General features: G+C 48.5%; 4 protein-coding genes across 4 annotated transcripts; 2 read left to right on the top strand and 2 right to left on the bottom strand.

The window, feature by feature from the left end:
• Positions 1–6,617: 6,617 nt before the first annotated feature.
• Positions 6,618–9,714, top strand: N7489_009464 (KilA-N domain-containing protein; the record flags this gene model as incomplete). The annotated part of the gene is made up of 7 exons (XM_056715214.1): positions 6,618–6,653; positions 7,205–8,162; positions 8,238–8,370; positions 8,431–8,620; positions 8,670–9,392; positions 9,444–9,469; positions 9,549–9,714. 7 exons carry the CDS (start codon positions 6,618–6,620, stop codon positions 9,712–9,714), a joined length of 2,232 nt encoding a protein of 743 aa, XP_056562836.1.
• Positions 9,715–10,599: 885 nt separating this feature from the next.
• N7489_009463 (uncharacterized protein) lies at positions 10,600–11,060 on the bottom strand (the record flags this gene model as incomplete). The annotated part of the gene is made up of 2 exons (XM_056715213.1): positions 10,600–10,948; positions 11,011–11,060. The coding sequence occupies 2 exons, from the start codon at positions 11,058–11,060 to the stop codon at positions 10,600–10,602; spliced, it is 399 nt and encodes a 132-aa protein (XP_056562835.1).
• A 613-nt stretch (positions 11,061–11,673) lies between these two features.
• N7489_009462 (alpha/beta hydrolase) lies at positions 11,674–12,836 on the bottom strand (the record flags this gene model as incomplete). Its single annotated transcript, XM_056715212.1, has 2 exons — positions 11,674–12,540; positions 12,600–12,836. The coding sequence occupies 2 exons, from the start codon at positions 12,834–12,836 to the stop codon at positions 11,674–11,676; spliced, it is 1,104 nt and encodes a 367-aa protein (XP_056562834.1).
• A 367-nt stretch (positions 12,837–13,203) lies between these two features.
• On the top strand, positions 13,204–15,897 carry N7489_009461 (uncharacterized protein; the record flags this gene model as incomplete). Its single annotated transcript, XM_056715211.1, has 5 exons — positions 13,204–13,502; positions 13,565–13,672; positions 13,816–13,854; positions 14,837–15,709; positions 15,774–15,897. 5 exons carry the CDS (start codon positions 13,204–13,206, stop codon positions 15,895–15,897), a joined length of 1,443 nt encoding a protein of 480 aa, XP_056562833.1.
• Positions 15,898–16,279: the final 382 nt, after the last annotated feature.

The following is a 16,279-nucleotide window of genomic DNA, read 5'->3' as shown; positions in this document are numbered from 1 at the left end:
ACGGGAAACAATCGGTCTACGACGACCAGCTGCAACAATGCAATCCCGCCATCCCAAACCCCAATCAAGGGATATACCAACCTCCCACCGCCAATACCAGCTCCCACAAACACGGATTATCCCTTGACACGAGACTTGCGATGCAGGTCCTCAACCAGCGGTGAATATGTTGTACGTACCTCTGCGAGGTCGTGAGGTCTGAACACACAGGAGAACCTTGGAAGATTCCAGCTGTCAACCCCATCCATCCCCACCCCCCAGACATTCCTCCAACCCGCACCAACCAGAGAAATTTTCCATTCCAAAAGGAAAAAGAAAAGAAAATCGAATTCAAAACCAAATCCAACAGTCTCAGACACACCCAAGACACAATATGCACCATCCACCCACACCCATCCCCCATCTGCACTCCATGCACAATCTGAATGGCAGACATACTTCGAGAAGGTGGAAGTCCCCACGTGCCCCAGCCCACCCGGGAATGATTCGCACCCATAGACGGTAGTCAGGCTGCGATCTGTTTGAAACTATGTACACTATTTCATGCACAGCAACCCAGTCTCCGGGCGGCACTGCCACCTGCTCTTGGCCCTGCGCTGGCACTTGGCAAGCTAGCTTGTCACTCTCTTCATCGTACATAATACTTGCAGCTTGGGCTGCACGCTGCATGGTATTTGCATTCTTCGATCGACTAGCGACGCCTCCCCGGGGAGATAGAAGCGTGGACGGCGCGTGTTTGGGTGTCAGATGCACAATACGTATAAAATGTGAGCTGAGACAGTAAAGAGACGGTGAGCGGACTCCTCCTTTTCCTCTTTTGGGATTATTTGGGTTCCAAGGTTATTGCTTTGGCTCTCGCTTTCTGTCTATTGGGATTAGGCCCAGTGTTCCAGGCTGGGATCTCCCTGTTCTAGGATTTTTCTTTTTTTCCCTTTTTTTCTTTTGCATTATTGTCATTTTCAGGGATGACACAGCGACACAGGAGGGAGTTGCTTATTTTGATACGGTTCTAGTATCACATGGACAATGTAGAAAGGCTCGTCTATGACGAGTATCTTTATGGCTCGTAAAGGCTGAAATGTTGGGGTAGTGCAGAAGCTGGTAGACTTAGATTCACAACAAGTACACATATATTGTTTTGTACATTGAAAACAAATCCAGATGTCACAGCATGTTTTGACGATGTCGTACATCCAAGTCGAACCTTCATGTTTTCTTATCTGTTGCGCCGATCGGCCAGAATAGCCCGACATCGGCGAGTTTGAATATATTTTCTTTCTAAAAAGAAAACACATTTCACATCTACATAATTTGATATCTATCTCACCTATACTCCGTAATCCGTAATCTGTCCTCCGTACTCTACAGAGTATAGGGAATAATCCAAAAACGGTTGACATACATTCTCCACAACAGCGGGTCACTGCATACCAGATGGAGCTACGGAGTATGAGATAATGCTCTGTGCCACGTCTGCACGCAAGGGGGGGCAACTGGCGGTGAATCCACACGATCTAGCCCTTCCTACGTGGTTGTTCCCGCAGCCAGTCATTGTTGTGTCGGATCATCGATCGGCGGGCTGCTGGTGCGTTAAGCCAATCATTGGCGCCGATGGCTTGGATGGGGGTTTTAGTCTCGTTACACATTTGGCCCGAGCCATCCTGGCTATTTCGGAGATATGAGGAATTTCAGGTTATATTCGTTCTGAACTAGACTATGGTCACTGGAGCAAATGCGAATGGAGTAAATGACTCGAATAGTGGCGCTTGCTAACGGTTACGGCGGTTGACTTATTCCCAGGACATTTATGATGTCCGTTTGAGAAGAATTTACTAGATGGTTGCTAGATTGGAGTTACCCAACACATTACTACTCCATACTCTATTCTTGTCTCTCCATTCTCCTCTCTGCTACACAAGCTAGAGTGTGTAAAGGCAAGATGAACGTGCAGTCGATCTCTTGGCTCCACGGGACAATGCAATGCGAGGTTAAATCCAAGGTTGCACGGCCCCAGCCTAGTTCCGTCACGCTAGATCCTGGCGTCGTGGTGCGTTGTTATTCGAAGTACAATTCTATGTTGTAGGTGGCGTCTGGATAAATGCCAAGTCACATGAAAAAGCAGGAATATATTGTTTCAGGGTATATATGTACCTTACTATATAATGTCCCTAGACCTACTTGGGCCAAGTACTGGTGACTGTGGACCTATGGTAGCAGTAGACGGGGCTATACGGAGGCTATCTCGATTTAATTTGCCCCCGTCCTGTACAACACATCACTAGGTTGCAGGGAACATCCCTGTAGGTCGGCTCTCGGTCAAATTCTCCTCGTGTCCGAGTCTCATGCTGTACAATCGTACTCCGTAATTATGCTGTACTACACATCTCAAAGGCCTTGTACCCATTGTCCCCGATCGTCAGTCTGACGGCCTTATCTGGCATCAACGTCTGCCCAGACGGCTTTGGGCATATTTCTCTGATGTGCGAGGTACAGCATGGGGAAAGCATGGCAGCCCCTGGTGAAACATTATAGATCGGAAGGCCAGAAAAGGAAAACCAAAAAACCCCGCATATAAATATGATAATAGTGCAACTCGAGGAAAATGATAATTAAAGAAAAAAGAAAGGAAAGGAAAACCAAAAAATCAAATTAAAGTCCTCCGTTCTCACGAGAAAAACCTGAAATCTGCACGGACAGAGTCTGCAGGGTAACTCGCTGCAAGGTACGGACGAACCCGTCGATCGACGCGAGATTGTCGGCGTATACAGTGAGAGGTTCTGGAGACTCCGTAAACAACGTTGGAAGGATTCGCTTTCCGTATGTAACCTCTAATTGATCCACCGAGCTGATACGCGGAAAACCTCGGAGGGACGATCAAGAAAGAATCGACACATGAATTCAGTTTTGAATTTCTAAGGTTAAAGGATTGACATTCATATTTCAAATACTTGGTATTTGCTACTCCGTACTCCCTTCTTGTTATTTGCTATTATTGCTCCTGGGTTTATCTATCATATAAGAACTGGTCATCCCCTTACCTTCTCGGCTCAACGGTCCCATACGATGCATCACACCCGAATTGCGGAGTCGCCCAATAACTGTGTGGTTAATAGTGGACCTTTGAGCTGATGAGCTGATGAGCTGCGCTGATTTTGATTCGTTTCTTCATTTCTATCGGGGAGAAACTAACAGGATAATTAAAAAAATACTAATAAAAAAAGCAAAATACTGAAGAATAATATCCAAAAAAAAAGCCACAACCGAGTCCCTCCACCCTCCTTTTCAATGTAATTAATTACTCAAATCCCCCGGAGCGCGGAAGACTATTTCCTTTCCCAGTTAAGATATGGTCGATTCAGGCGGATCCCTCCCCCATGCTCCCCCTAAACTACTGTACGCTGTATGTGCAGCGGGTATCGGGCCGTCGATAGCGAGCTGCGGTGCAGGGATCTGGCAGTGGCCCCTCTTTTCTCTTTCTCCTTTTAATTTTTCCCGGAGCTCTCGGGGCCCAGTGTGTTAGGTTAGTACCTGCTTTCCTATCTGCCCTAACATCTGCAAGAGTAAAAATAAGGATTCTTACCCGTTCGCAGAGAATTATTGCATAGTATGAGACCTGAGAAAGAAGATTAACCCTTGGACATATTAATAGAACGCAAGAATAAATTGAACAATATCTTGACCCCCGGGGGCCGTATTCTCCCGGTTCACCGACCTCTCAAGGGTCTGTGTGGCGAGAGTTGCAGAACCCACCAAAATGCAAATAAAATAATTTGATATTTGGAAACCATATTCCGATCATGATCTCCCCGAAATCTCATAATTTAACGAATCTAGGTCCATGATGGTCAATGCATAGGGTAGGACCAAAAAAAAGACAAAATTAGTAAATCCCTAGCTGTCACTTTTTGGGAATGGGAGTTGACATCTGTCAACCTTGGAACCTTTGAAGATTTTCGGGGGAATCAAGTCCGTTGATAGTTTAGTCTTTTAGTGGGGAATAGGTACGGAGCACATCGTAGGTAATAGAATAGAGTAATTTGAAAAAAACAGAAGGACAAAACGCAAGGGGACTTTGACCCTGCCCATTTCACCTGGGCTCATGATATTTTTTTTTACCAGGAAATTAGCGGTGTACTGGGGTCGAGTTGTCTGGATGTTCAGCGTCTCTTCGCTCCCCCTTACTGGGATCTGGCTTTTGTTTTTGTTGGGCACTGGAAAAATATAGGGAAAATAAAATCTCCAATAAATCAAGAAATATTTGTTATTTGCTATTATTACTTTTACTTACGTGGAGGATTATTCCCCCGGCTATTCCGACTATTGGGCTCAGTGTTATGTACATTGTAGATTGTACTCTGTAGGAGCCATCTATGGATTCCAGGCTCTATTGGACAATACCCATAACTATCAAAAACCGGTCAAAGAAAATAGAGGGAAAAGATTAGAGCAGTTTCTGGATACATCATCACGGGGTCTGCTAGTTGAGATTGCGATGCTACGTGTGAACATCTCATTTCAATTCGGGCTAAACTTGGGTGGTTGGACAAATTCTGGACTAAACCCTCTCTTTCTTTTTAATTTCCTTTTTTAGTTCTACTTTTTTTTTTGCTTTTTCCTTCTAATTTTCTCATTTCTCTTCAACTGACTCTTTTGGTAAACGCCTCGTCTCTGACTGGTCTCTCTAGGTGGTACTTGGCAGGGATTGGAAAAGAGAGAACAGACCCTTGATCGACTTCAAGCCACCCGTGTTTCGTGGTTCCCTCTGAGCCACTGATTTTCCCCTCTCCATCCCTGGGGGGGTGTGACGTGCTTCTTTCCTCTTTCTCTCTCCACTGTTACTCACGGCCCGTCTTAACGCCCAGATCGTCCCGAACCATAAAAAGAAAAGAAAGAAAAAGACCAGCCAAGAAGGCCTTGGTATTATAATTGTTCTTGGCTTAGAAAATAATTGCAATGGAATTAATAGTAATTGTAATTAATAACATTGCAGTGGTCCACTTAAGTCGGCAACAGCCGTAGGTGGACTTTGACCAGACTGATTTGATGGACCCGGTCGACCGGCCTCTAACAGTAAGATATCCGAGAGGGGACAAAGCTCGGCCGATGTCCGGTGAATGATTTGGTGAATGGTTTGGAGAATGAATTTACGCGCTGGGAGTAATTTTAGCCGTTTCTTTAAGATGGACCTTGCAGGTTTTAGCTTGTAGCATCTGTACCCCAAATAGAGGGGAAATGGTGGTGCAAGCGCTGGCTCAAGAAGCGGAAGCGCAATCCGCAATCGACGGTGCAGCCGCCGCGCATTACCGGGCCTTTCTTTTTTTTTACTTTCTCCCTCTGCAGCTGCTGACAGATGTCTTGCACGATGAAAGAGAACCTTGGAATTATCGGGACGAGATTAGAATTTCCCTACTGCACAATATTCAATATAGTACTCCGTACCTGTGTACTACTGCCAGTGGTATTCTTAGGTGTAATTTAGTATCTCAACCACGGTTTCAATCATTAACCTCAGATTAAACCGTGGATGTAATTCCCCCCGGTCCTCTCCCCGGTTGACCACCCATGGTTCACTGAGTGGGACCCGCGCGCGTGGAGACGAACCTTGGAACCCTCTCAGCTGCTATTTATGAAGTGCTCAGGTGTTATTATTGCATTTATGAAACATTCAAGGCTATGTTTTTATATAGGGTGTATTTTATATAGTACTTAAAATATATTATGCATTGTTTTGACGAATCTTGCAGTCTCGCCCAGCCAAGAATAGTATCCAGAAGTCCAGAGTAACCCCCTCAGAAAAGGAATAAATTAATTGAATCTGATCGGTGACTCCACTAAGGGAATCAACTCCCAGATCCAGCGGGCCTATCCCGGGCGATCAGCGTGTTGCTTTTCTGCCTGTCACACAGACCAGGATCCTCAGCTGGGAATATTTCTCTGACTCGTCCCTGCAGTTTTTATGTTGTAGGTCTGGTACTGATTGGGAAATGCTAGTTAATACTTGTTGACTGTTAATAATGGGAATGATTTACCTCTTTACCTTGACGCTTAACTCTTGCTGATCCGGGTGGTCCTTACTTGGTGGCGTAGAAAATAATATAATAATTCTTCCCATCAAAAAAGAAAAAAAAAAAAAGTAAAAGGGAAATAGAAATAGAAATAGGAAAAAAGGAAAAAGGAAAAAAAAAACAGCAGATATCGAGTCTAGAGGATGATCTGAACGCACGGTTCTGGTAGTCACTTTCACTCTCTCTCCACCGGGTCCACTGTGATTGATTCGATGGCCTCTCTCTCTTTCTCCTCCATTTTTCTCTTCGTCTCTCCCTCAAAAGACGGGGCAAGCCGGGATTTCTGCAGAACAACATTCTTCTCTTTCTTCTCTTGTGAGAACTTAGTCAGCTTCTTCTTATCCTCCACTGATCGACTTTCCCGCTGCGGCTCAGCGTCATTTCGCTTCACCTCTTTTCCCCTCTCTTAACCGCTGGCCTTCTTGCTAAGTTTCACTGTACGATTTCCTTTTATTTAAGGCCCTTTTCCTTTTGCCCTTTATTTTATTTTATTTTATATATTTGTGGTTTTTCTTTTTCAAACGCCATCTATCCAGCCTGCAGTGCATAGGGATGCGTTTGCTGCACCACCCCAGCCTCCACCTTTCTGTACGTCCTAACGCACTTCTTCTCTCTCAACCCCCCATCCCTCGACTGTCTGAGACTTTGAACTCTCTTTCCCCCTACCTTCATCTGGCTTCGGCCTTATTTTATCATTCAATGCGCTCCAATTTGAGAGTTTTTTTTCTTCAATGACATGATTCCTGCATGACCTTGAAACGAAAACTTACGCATTTCTGTTTAGTGCCACTGAAGCTTCCCGAACTTTGATGTGTTCGACGATTGTTAATGATCTTGATGACTATTGTGCTTCTCTGAATTCGTCTTTTTCAAAAAGTCTTTATTGCGCTTCTGTCTAGGCCTTCCGAGTCTTTACAAAAGGTTTACGACTTACTACGAAGCTTCACTACGATATTGCACGCCCCCTGCATTGCCTGCATCTTGCATCACTTGCTATATACATATTTTTTTTTCTGAACGTTTGATTCTGAAAGCCCATTGAATATTTCGTTTGCAACTCTTTGGCTTTCTTTTTTTGTTCCGTGCAACGTTCGCAAGGTCCTGTGGTTTTCTAAAGATTCTGCAGCCTATATTGATAGCACGACGGACGACATTTACGACGTCCGCTGCTCGCTTCATCTCTCTATTCTAAACCGTTTATCCGTGCAACCGAAAAGCTGGAGCTGCCATCGATCTCGCAGGTCCATACCCGCGGTCCTGCTGACATCCCCTGGTACAACCCTCACGCGGCGGAACGACCGTTATTGCCCGGCGACAAACTCCCCGCTCTCAGCCTGCCAACAGCCACCCAGGGCCTCTCCCGGACCGCCTATCCAGACCCGTCTGTGACCAATTCCACCAACTCTAGCGCTCGCACGAGTCTGTCTAGTGCTTCTGTGCCTGTCAACGAACCTAGGAGTCCCCCGTCCTCTGCGGACCTGTCTGGGACCCAGGGCCGGCTTTCATTAGATTCTTCCGCCCCGACTGAATACAGTCTCCCGCCTTCGGTCAACGAAGGGTACTATCCTAGCCCGACTTCTCTCGGCAGCATGAACCAGACCCAGCCGTATATGGATGTCCACTCGCACATGTCTTCTGCTCAGTCATACGCTCCTCAAGGCGCAACCGCAGGCGCAATGTCCCAGTATCAGTACCACGGACAACCCCCTGTGATGCAGCCCGCGTCTTCTTACGCCCCGGCTGCTTACCCCCAATACGGATACCCCACTGGCGTCACGTCACCGCCAACAGGACACCCACCAAGCTCCATGGGTGGCCAGATGCCGGCTCAGCTGCTGCCGTTGCCTGGTAAGCTCCAAAGCCAGAACGTGATCGAAGATTATTCTGATCGTTATCAAGTGAGCAATCACGCCGTGGCGCCTCCGAGCGGGTATGGGAACAGCACTGGCGCTCCGCTACAAGGGTTCGTATTTGATGGTACTGGTCAAGTTGCTCCTCCGGGAGCGAAGCCGCGAGTGACAGCCACATTATGGGAAGATGAGGGGAGCCTCTGCTACCAGGTGGAAGCGAAGGGGGTGTGTGTAGCTCGACGAGAGGGTAAGTTGATTCTGTGGAAAAAGGTCAATTTGAGAACTGTTCACTGACTTGTTTTCTTTTTTTTTAACCTTCCAGACAACCACATGATCAATGGTACAAAGCTGCTAAATGTAGCTGGCATGACCCGTGGTCGACGTGATGGAATTCTCAAAAGCGAAAAGCTTCGCCACGTTGTGAAAATTGGACCGATGCATTTGAAAGGTGTCTGGTATGTATTTTGATCCTTCAGAGCACGCGCAGCATCAATTGCTAATTCTTTACTCTTCAGGATCCCATTTGAGCGTGCTCTGGAATTTGCCAACAAGGAGAAGATCACCGATCTGTTGTACCCACTCTTTGTGCATAATATTGGTGGTCTTCTATACCACCCGGCCAACCAGACTCGGACAAACATGGTAGTGCAAGAGTCCCAGCAGCGGCGTTTGGAAGGCCCTCCCCCCGGGCCCCCAGCGCACGCCGTCCGGCTCTCAGCAAGGCCCGATTCACCATCACCACCCCTCTTTGCAGACCCCCATGTCTTCTCATATGTCCCAAGGCCCAATGAATGGCCAGCCTGGCTCCAGACCAGGCCTCGAGCGTGCCAACACCTTTCCTACACCGCCAGCCAGTGCATCCAGCATGATGAATCAAGGCAGCTCATACGAATGGGGCGGACAAGTGCCACACACACAGCCCCTGTCCATCGACACCGCACTGAGCAACCAGCGCTCAATGCCAACCACCCCCGCGACCACCCCACCGGGCAACAACATGCAAGGCTTGCCAGCCTACCAAGGCCAAGGATACGACAGCTCCAAGCCCTACTATTCCGCGGCGCCACAAACGCACGCCCAATACGCGCCGCACACCCCGCTCACCCAATCAGGGATGCCCAGCTACGGCCAACCCCTGGCCGGCGGGTATATGAAAAGCGAAATGGCGCCACCAAACCCACGCCCGGGCGTCTCCGAGCCCGAAACCTCCGAGCGCGACTCAAACCGCTACAGCCAGAGCAATGGGCCCGGCGAGACCGTCGCCGAGCACGATCAGGAGTACATGCAAGACCACAACGCCGGCTACAACTCCAACCGCGGCTCCTACACCTACACCACCAACCCCTCCGTCAGTTCCCTCACCGGCGAACACTCCCAGCTCACCCCGGAGATGACTAGCTCCCCGAGCCAGCAAAACGGCTCTGGTCGTATGACCCCGCGCACGGGCGCCGGCCCCCCCTCCTCACTGGGCTTCGGGGTATAACACTCCTCCTCGTCCTGCCGCCACTACCCTGTACAACGCTGTCAGCGACACTCGCGGTACCCCGGCCAACGGTGCTTCGGACCCTTACTCCATGGCCTCGACCACGGCCCCGGTCTACCCGACTGGAAATGGCTCGCTGAGTGCGGGCAGCAAGCGTATGCGTGAGGATGACGATATCCGTGCCGAGAGTACGGCTGAGTACGAGACCTCGAAGCGCCGCAAGACCATCACCGATGCTACCCTCGGCGGTCCGGTCGGTGGTCCGCCTATTCTTCAACCGATGAAGCCTAGCGGGGTCATGGCTCGTCATCGGTGAGTTGTGTCTGATTCGATTGTGGCCTCTAGTTAGCTTTCACTTTGTTTTGATTCTTGTTTTCGATTTTCTTCGGGTCTTGTTTGATTTTTGCTGGATTTTATTTTTCTGTTGGTCTATTTCTCGGTCGGAGTTTGTTTTTCATGATAGACTGCGCATGCACAACCCGCATAGCGCGCCGTGGTCTTGTCTGCGTCTCATGAACATTTTGGAGATCGACAGACCTCGCGGTGTCGAAACGAAACGAAGCTCATTTGTCTCTCTGCTTTTTTTGTTTTCAGGAAGAAATCTCTGGTTTCGAGAATATCTAACTGTGGGGAGGAGAACTAGGCGCAAGATCTGTTCACGGTCCAACATTAGAACAATGTTGAAAGACTTGTCACTTGTTGAAGACTTGGATAGTGATCGCAGACCTCGATGACTACGAAGTGACGAATCTCTTTTGAACGAATTTTCTTTGTGTGATGACTTGGGCCATCTTAACGAGTTTTTCTTTTCTTTTTTTTTTTGCTTTCTTGGGTTTTGAAAAGGATGTGGCATGGCCTTTGGTTTTACTCCCCTCTCTACTTTCTGCTTTTGCCACTCTACTAGAGAGATGATTATGGTAATGAACGGTTATGAACTCTGGGTCTTTAGCGACATACAACGTTGGTTTTGGTCCGGAATGGATTGTTCTTTTTCCAACTGCTTTTCTATTGTAGAAGTGAATCCCTCCCCCTTTGGACTTTTGCCTTGGATTTAGTGGAATGTATCGTCTTCTAACCTTCAATCCCGACATAGAAGACCCGACCTCGCCCTCTTAGAGTACCTATCCTTCCGGTACAGCTAGGTTTAATGTGGATAAAAAGTGCCACAATTGAATGATCAAAGGACAAATAGAGGGTTAGATTATACAGAGGTCTCTCCTTCGCTAGCAGAAAAGGCGTATAAGTCATCGGTATCACCGACAAAAGCTCCACCGTCATATCCTTCCTCGATCTTACGGGTCATCTCCGGCGACAACCACACATACCTCTCTACTTGTCCTGGGTGCGGTTGTCCACCATCGTAAATACACTCAAAGCCATAGTCATCATACGTCTCGGATGGTCTAACAACGCTACAGACCACGTTCGTCGTTGGCTCGAGATCGATCTCCAGAGTCGCTCGCGTCCCGTCAAGCGGTGGAAGAGATTCCTCCTGCCAGCCCTGCTCTGCTGCCCGGTTTTCCAAGTCTGGGACATAGAATGGATTCTCCCTTCTCCGGGCAATTTGTAAGAGACATTCCGTTGTGCTCGTGCAGGCTTGAGGGCTCTATACATCCATTCGTAGTCAGACATGACACAGGTAATGGCGACCTGCTGGAGCATGGATGGTCACTTGACGGCCAAATGGTGTAGCGTGTTCTTGTAAGGCTTCAAGTGGACCGGACATTGAATGGCGCAGAATGATAACTGTTGCATGGACAAGATAATAAAAGTACCACCTGAGTCATTGTACAGACCCGTGGATTACCTTTTCGAGTTGTTTTTGCCTTTTCGGTTTAGCTTCCGTCGCGTAACCTTGGAACCTTCAAAAGGTTCAACAGACCTCCCTTCTGTTACCTACCCCAGGTCCAACTTGTTAGGAATCCGCACGAAGTGAGATAGCCTTGATTATTAGAGAACAGAGATACCTCCCATTGCCAAAGGTCAAGGGAAAATGACAGGGGCGGTCCCTACAAGCAACCTACGGCAGCCTGAACAATTGCTCGGCCGATCTGACTAGGGTAGCCTGGAGCGAAGGGCTGAATAAAATGATACCGCTGAAGACGTAATACAAAGAGCGGTTCAGAATTTTCAATATAAGATGGAGGCAAGAGGTCTTGCTTTGATCCGAGCACGTTCCAAAGAACCACATGCTCTGACAGACCATGTAGTGTAGCGAAGTAAAATGATTGAAGTTCAGCTTTGGCCGAACAGAAAAATGCATGCATCCTGCAAATTACGTCCGCTCCATCCACTTCTGCAGAACAGCAGCAACTTGCAAACTATTCTTCTCCATGAACACCATATGTCCATTTCCATGGATGCCGATATCCGCCAGCTGCAGATGTTCCGCCGGGACACCTGCCTGTTGCAGGAACTTGACTGTGCACCAGTCATAGGGCGCGTGGTAAGACGATTCGGTCGTCAGGACCAGGATGGGCACCCCGGCGAGATTGACAAGCTGTCTCGGTGCGGGGGAATCGGCCTGGATTACGCAGTCGGAGTACAGCGACGAGTTGGAAGGGATGACTTGTTTCACCAGCTCGACTGGATCGGCCAGGGCTGGTGAGTAGGTTAGCGGGATATCGGTGAGCCCATAGACACGCGTGGAAGAATTGCTGAAGACAGCGTCCTGGAAGGGAGGACCAGTCGGTTCGATTGAAACGATGGAGTGGACGAGATTCGGGCGCACATCCGCAAGGAGCCAGGGAATAGTTCCGCCCTGGGAATGCGAGATGAGAATGACTGGGGATCCAATGGTGTCGAGCAGGGTGGCGCCGGCGGCCTGGACGGTCGATTGCTGGTGGGTTGCTGAACTGAGGAACTCCACCGTCGAGGAATAGTAATTGTCGAAATTTGGGTCGCCCATGACGCCCGTCCCGTTCCATTGGGTGTGCAGGGAGGCCTGTGGCCAGAGGTTGTACAGTTTGGGCGCGGTGAAGCGCTGCTGCAACAGCTCGGCGCTGTAGGTGTTCATTGTCCCATTGCCGGGGAACCAGGCACTGCGGCCACGGAAGGTTTGGTCGATGATATAGCATGCGTATCCTTGAGAGAGAAAGTAAGAGGCCCAACCCTCCCCTCCGTCAGGCTTGTTGAGCCAATTCTGCCAGCATCACGGTTAACCTCTGAAAAGGGGAGAGGGGTTCTTCAAATGGTACATACAGTGCCGGTTTGAGCTTGTCCATGGATGAAGACAATTGGATACGGCTTCGTAATACCCGCGGCCGGAGTCAGTTTTTCCACGTACATCTGATCCGCGAAGACATGTTGGCCAGCACTATTCAGAATGTATTGTCCTCCAACATACATGTACGATCGCTGGGCTGGCATCTCACCGCGCCAGCCTAAAGCTGGAGCAGCAATTGCCCAGATCAATAATAGTAATGTCCTCATATGCATCTTGAGAGGATGTCAAAGCAGGGGTCGGAACATGAAACGAGAACAAGGTTCATAGGGAGATTATGTAGGACCGGGCTAATCAAATCAAGAGCCTCAGTGATTTTGCCGAATTTCCTCCGTCGGGCTTTGATCTTGTTAAGCCCGGAAATACGAGGAAGAAGAGAAGAAATGGAAGAGAAATAGAATTTGGACTTCGCCAAGTGGACCTTGACTTTCGCTTGTCTTTAAATGGCAAATAAGTAAATTAGTTGAATCCTTTCGACTTCTTTTATGTAATAATGTCCGGTGGTTATTGCAAAGTCCTCCCATCACCTTTTGATATAGCCGCCCCCCCCTCCCTCAGTGTTGTCGTGTGCCATGAAAAGCCATGGATTCCACCCTCATCATCCTTTGGGTGTTTACCTGGGTGGCAATCGGCTTGATTGTGCTTCGGCTGCTACTGCGAAAGTTGAAAGGACGCCAGTTCATCCTGGGCGATTATTTTGCAATGGGAGCGATTCTCTGTGCACTCGTACGCCTCGCCTTGGTCCATGTTATTCTCATCTGGGGAACCAACAATATGTCCACCACGTTCAGACACACGCACAATTTCACCCCCGAGGAGATCCGTCGCAGAGAGATTGCGAGCAAATTTGTGCTCGCCAATCGAGTCTTCTATAATTCCTAGTACGTAGGTTGAATGGAATTGCAGGGTCGTCCCGCTATGTCTTTTCTCATGTTTCTTTTAGTCTCTGGTTGCAAAAATTGGTTCTGCTTGATACCTACCGCAGACTGCTCACCAACCTCCGGTGGGAGAAGGCCACGATGATCTCATATATTGGGATATTCGCTGCCACGTATGTAACCGTACAAATTGTGACGTTCACAGAGTGCGATCCATTCAACCATTACTGGATGGTATTGCCGGATCCTGGTATTCCTCCCCTTCTTCCCTCTTTCATGTTTACTTTTACTTTCATTTATTTTCTAACCAATGTAGGCATATGCTGCCGGGCACAGCTGCAATTGATCGTCCTCGGTATGCCCTCTATTTGGAAGATCGTTTCAATGCATAGCTCTAACATTGTAGTATCATCAGGTGTCCTAAATGTCATCACCGATATTATGCTTATCGCCTTGCCAATTCCAATTCTGGTTCTGGTTAAACGATCCACCATCGAGTAAGCTGACCCGACTTATATCAACATATGCATATCTTTGACGCATTCTCTCCAGAAAAATTCAGCTAGCGGCCCTCTTCGCCGTCGGTCTTTTTATTGTCGCAATCACTATCGCTAGACTGCCCCAAAACGCCAAAAACTCCACTGCACAAGTGAACAGAACCACTTGGGCGTCCATTGAGTTACTAGCTGCCGCTATCGTCGCTAACGCTCCCGTCCTGTACGGACTTCTCAAGGGGCAGAGCGAAAGGTCCAAGAACGCAGCATCAGGAGCTGGATCAACTGGGCCGTCGCAAGGAATTCAAAAGAGACCAGCAAATGAGCCTGAATTTGAACTGCAAAGGACCCGTCATAGTAAGAGAGGGTCTGCTCTTGGTTCAAGGATATCATCTAGGAATTATTTGGAGATTGATGGCGAAAGTAGTCAGTCGTTGACTCGAAGCCTGGAAAATTAGTATATATAGATGTCTATTTCAATCAAAACACTTATCGATTAATATGACCTCACACGCATTCAATAGGGACAAGATATAGTTTGGCCAGTGCAAGGGCACAGAACAACCAGAGACTTACTCCGTAGTAAGGCACCAAGTTTGTGCCTCAGGCACTAAGATTATGCAGCCTTGTCAAAGCGCCCAGGACAGTCTAACCCAAAGTAGCAAAATGAAAATATCTGAACCATGGTTCTTTCCGCTTGACGACTTCCAAGGTTCTTGCCCAAATTTCAACTCAAACACAACTGCATCCCAGACCACATCATCCCGGCCGACGTGGCCCCCAAATAATGAATGGAAACCCACGCTGCCAAACCGCCAAACCGCAGGAACCAACTATGAACAGCGACCGACCAGAACGAGAACGACCCGCCAAACCACAACCCCCAGAACCCCGAAATCACCTTCATTTCGATCCCTGGCAGTCAGCCTCAACAGGACACCAGCGTGCAGACCAAGGCGGCAGCTTCCTCGGTTCAACCTCATGGCGAGATGCGCGCTCGGCAAAATTGACCATGCAGTATCGAAGTGGGGATTGCCTTCCAGGGCGGGGAACGGGACCGGGGCCAGCGAACAAGACCACACAAAAGACCACCCTTGTACCCGGTGCATTCGATGGAAAATGCGCGTCCGAGTCACCACCTAAAGCCCCCGCTTCCGGTGAATGGGCTATGGTAGCGGGGGATGTGGCTAAGCGGAATGAACTCGGCGTTCGGGATATCCGGTCATTTATGGGTGTTAGCAAGAGGAAGGCTGTGGATGAACTCGGAAATGAGACTAAGGCGGAGATGAAGAAGCCTAGGACTGTTTCTGGGGGGAACGGCAGTCTAAGTCCGGCTCTATATGCAAAAGAAATGGACAAGGAAACGGAAAAGTCTGAAATAGAAGACAACCCCCAACCCAAGTCCCGCTCTGGCACCGGCCTCGATCTGAAAGCGACTTCACGTATCTTCGCCGGTGTCACGATCTTTGTAAATGGCTCAACGCTCCCCCAGATATCGGAGTACAAACTTAAACATCTACTCGCTTCGAATGGGGCCAAGACCTCCATTTACATGGCCCGGAAGACGGTGACGCATATTCTCGTCGGACAGCCCAATACCGGATCTGGAGCTGGAACAGCTGTGTCTGGCGCGGGGGGAGGCCTTGCTGCGAATAAGCTTCAGCAGGAAATTGCCCGTGGGGGATGGAAAGGTGTGAAGGTCGTTAGTGTAAACTGGTATGTATATGGTGTTGAATGACCGACAAGTGATCCTTTCTGACGTTGGTCTTGTTATCACTAGGGCTCTCGAGAGTATCAAAGCTGGGCGTCGTCTTGCGGAGTCCCGTTTCCCTGGTATGCATGTTGCTGCCAAGGGGCAGCGGAGTGTTGCTGGTATGTTTGGTGTGCAGGGGGTGAAGAAGTGATCTTCTCTTCCATGGATATGGTTTGTATTCAGCGACTTCTTTTTTCTCTTTTTTGTTTGTATTGCATTGCATTGCGTGTGGCATTTTGCCATCGATGGCGTTTTGGATAGAGTCATGGCTTCCCGTTAATCTTCTGGGTTGGGATGATGAATCTTCCAACTACATGCACTTATGATACCCAATGATCTATGATCACATCGAATCTAATCTGATCGTTCTGGCTATTGAATATCTAATTTGGAATTTCTCTCGTTCAATTGACTAATACACTACCGTTGCCGATATAGCTTATGATAGAAGTTGGCTTCTAGTACACTAATTTACACTCGACACTTAGACGTGAAGTTCATTTCATTATTCGATCATGCACTATCATCACAGC

Source organism: Penicillium chrysogenum (genome assembly GCF_028827035.1).
Source record: "Penicillium chrysogenum strain IBT 35668 chromosome Unknown utg000005l_segment0_segment0, whole genome shotgun sequence".
Classification (NCBI taxonomy): Eukaryota; Fungi; Ascomycota; class Eurotiomycetes; order Eurotiales; family Aspergillaceae; genus Penicillium; species Penicillium chrysogenum.
Note: the sequence above shows the minus strand (reverse complement) of the source record. Positions and strands in the feature narration are given on the sequence as shown.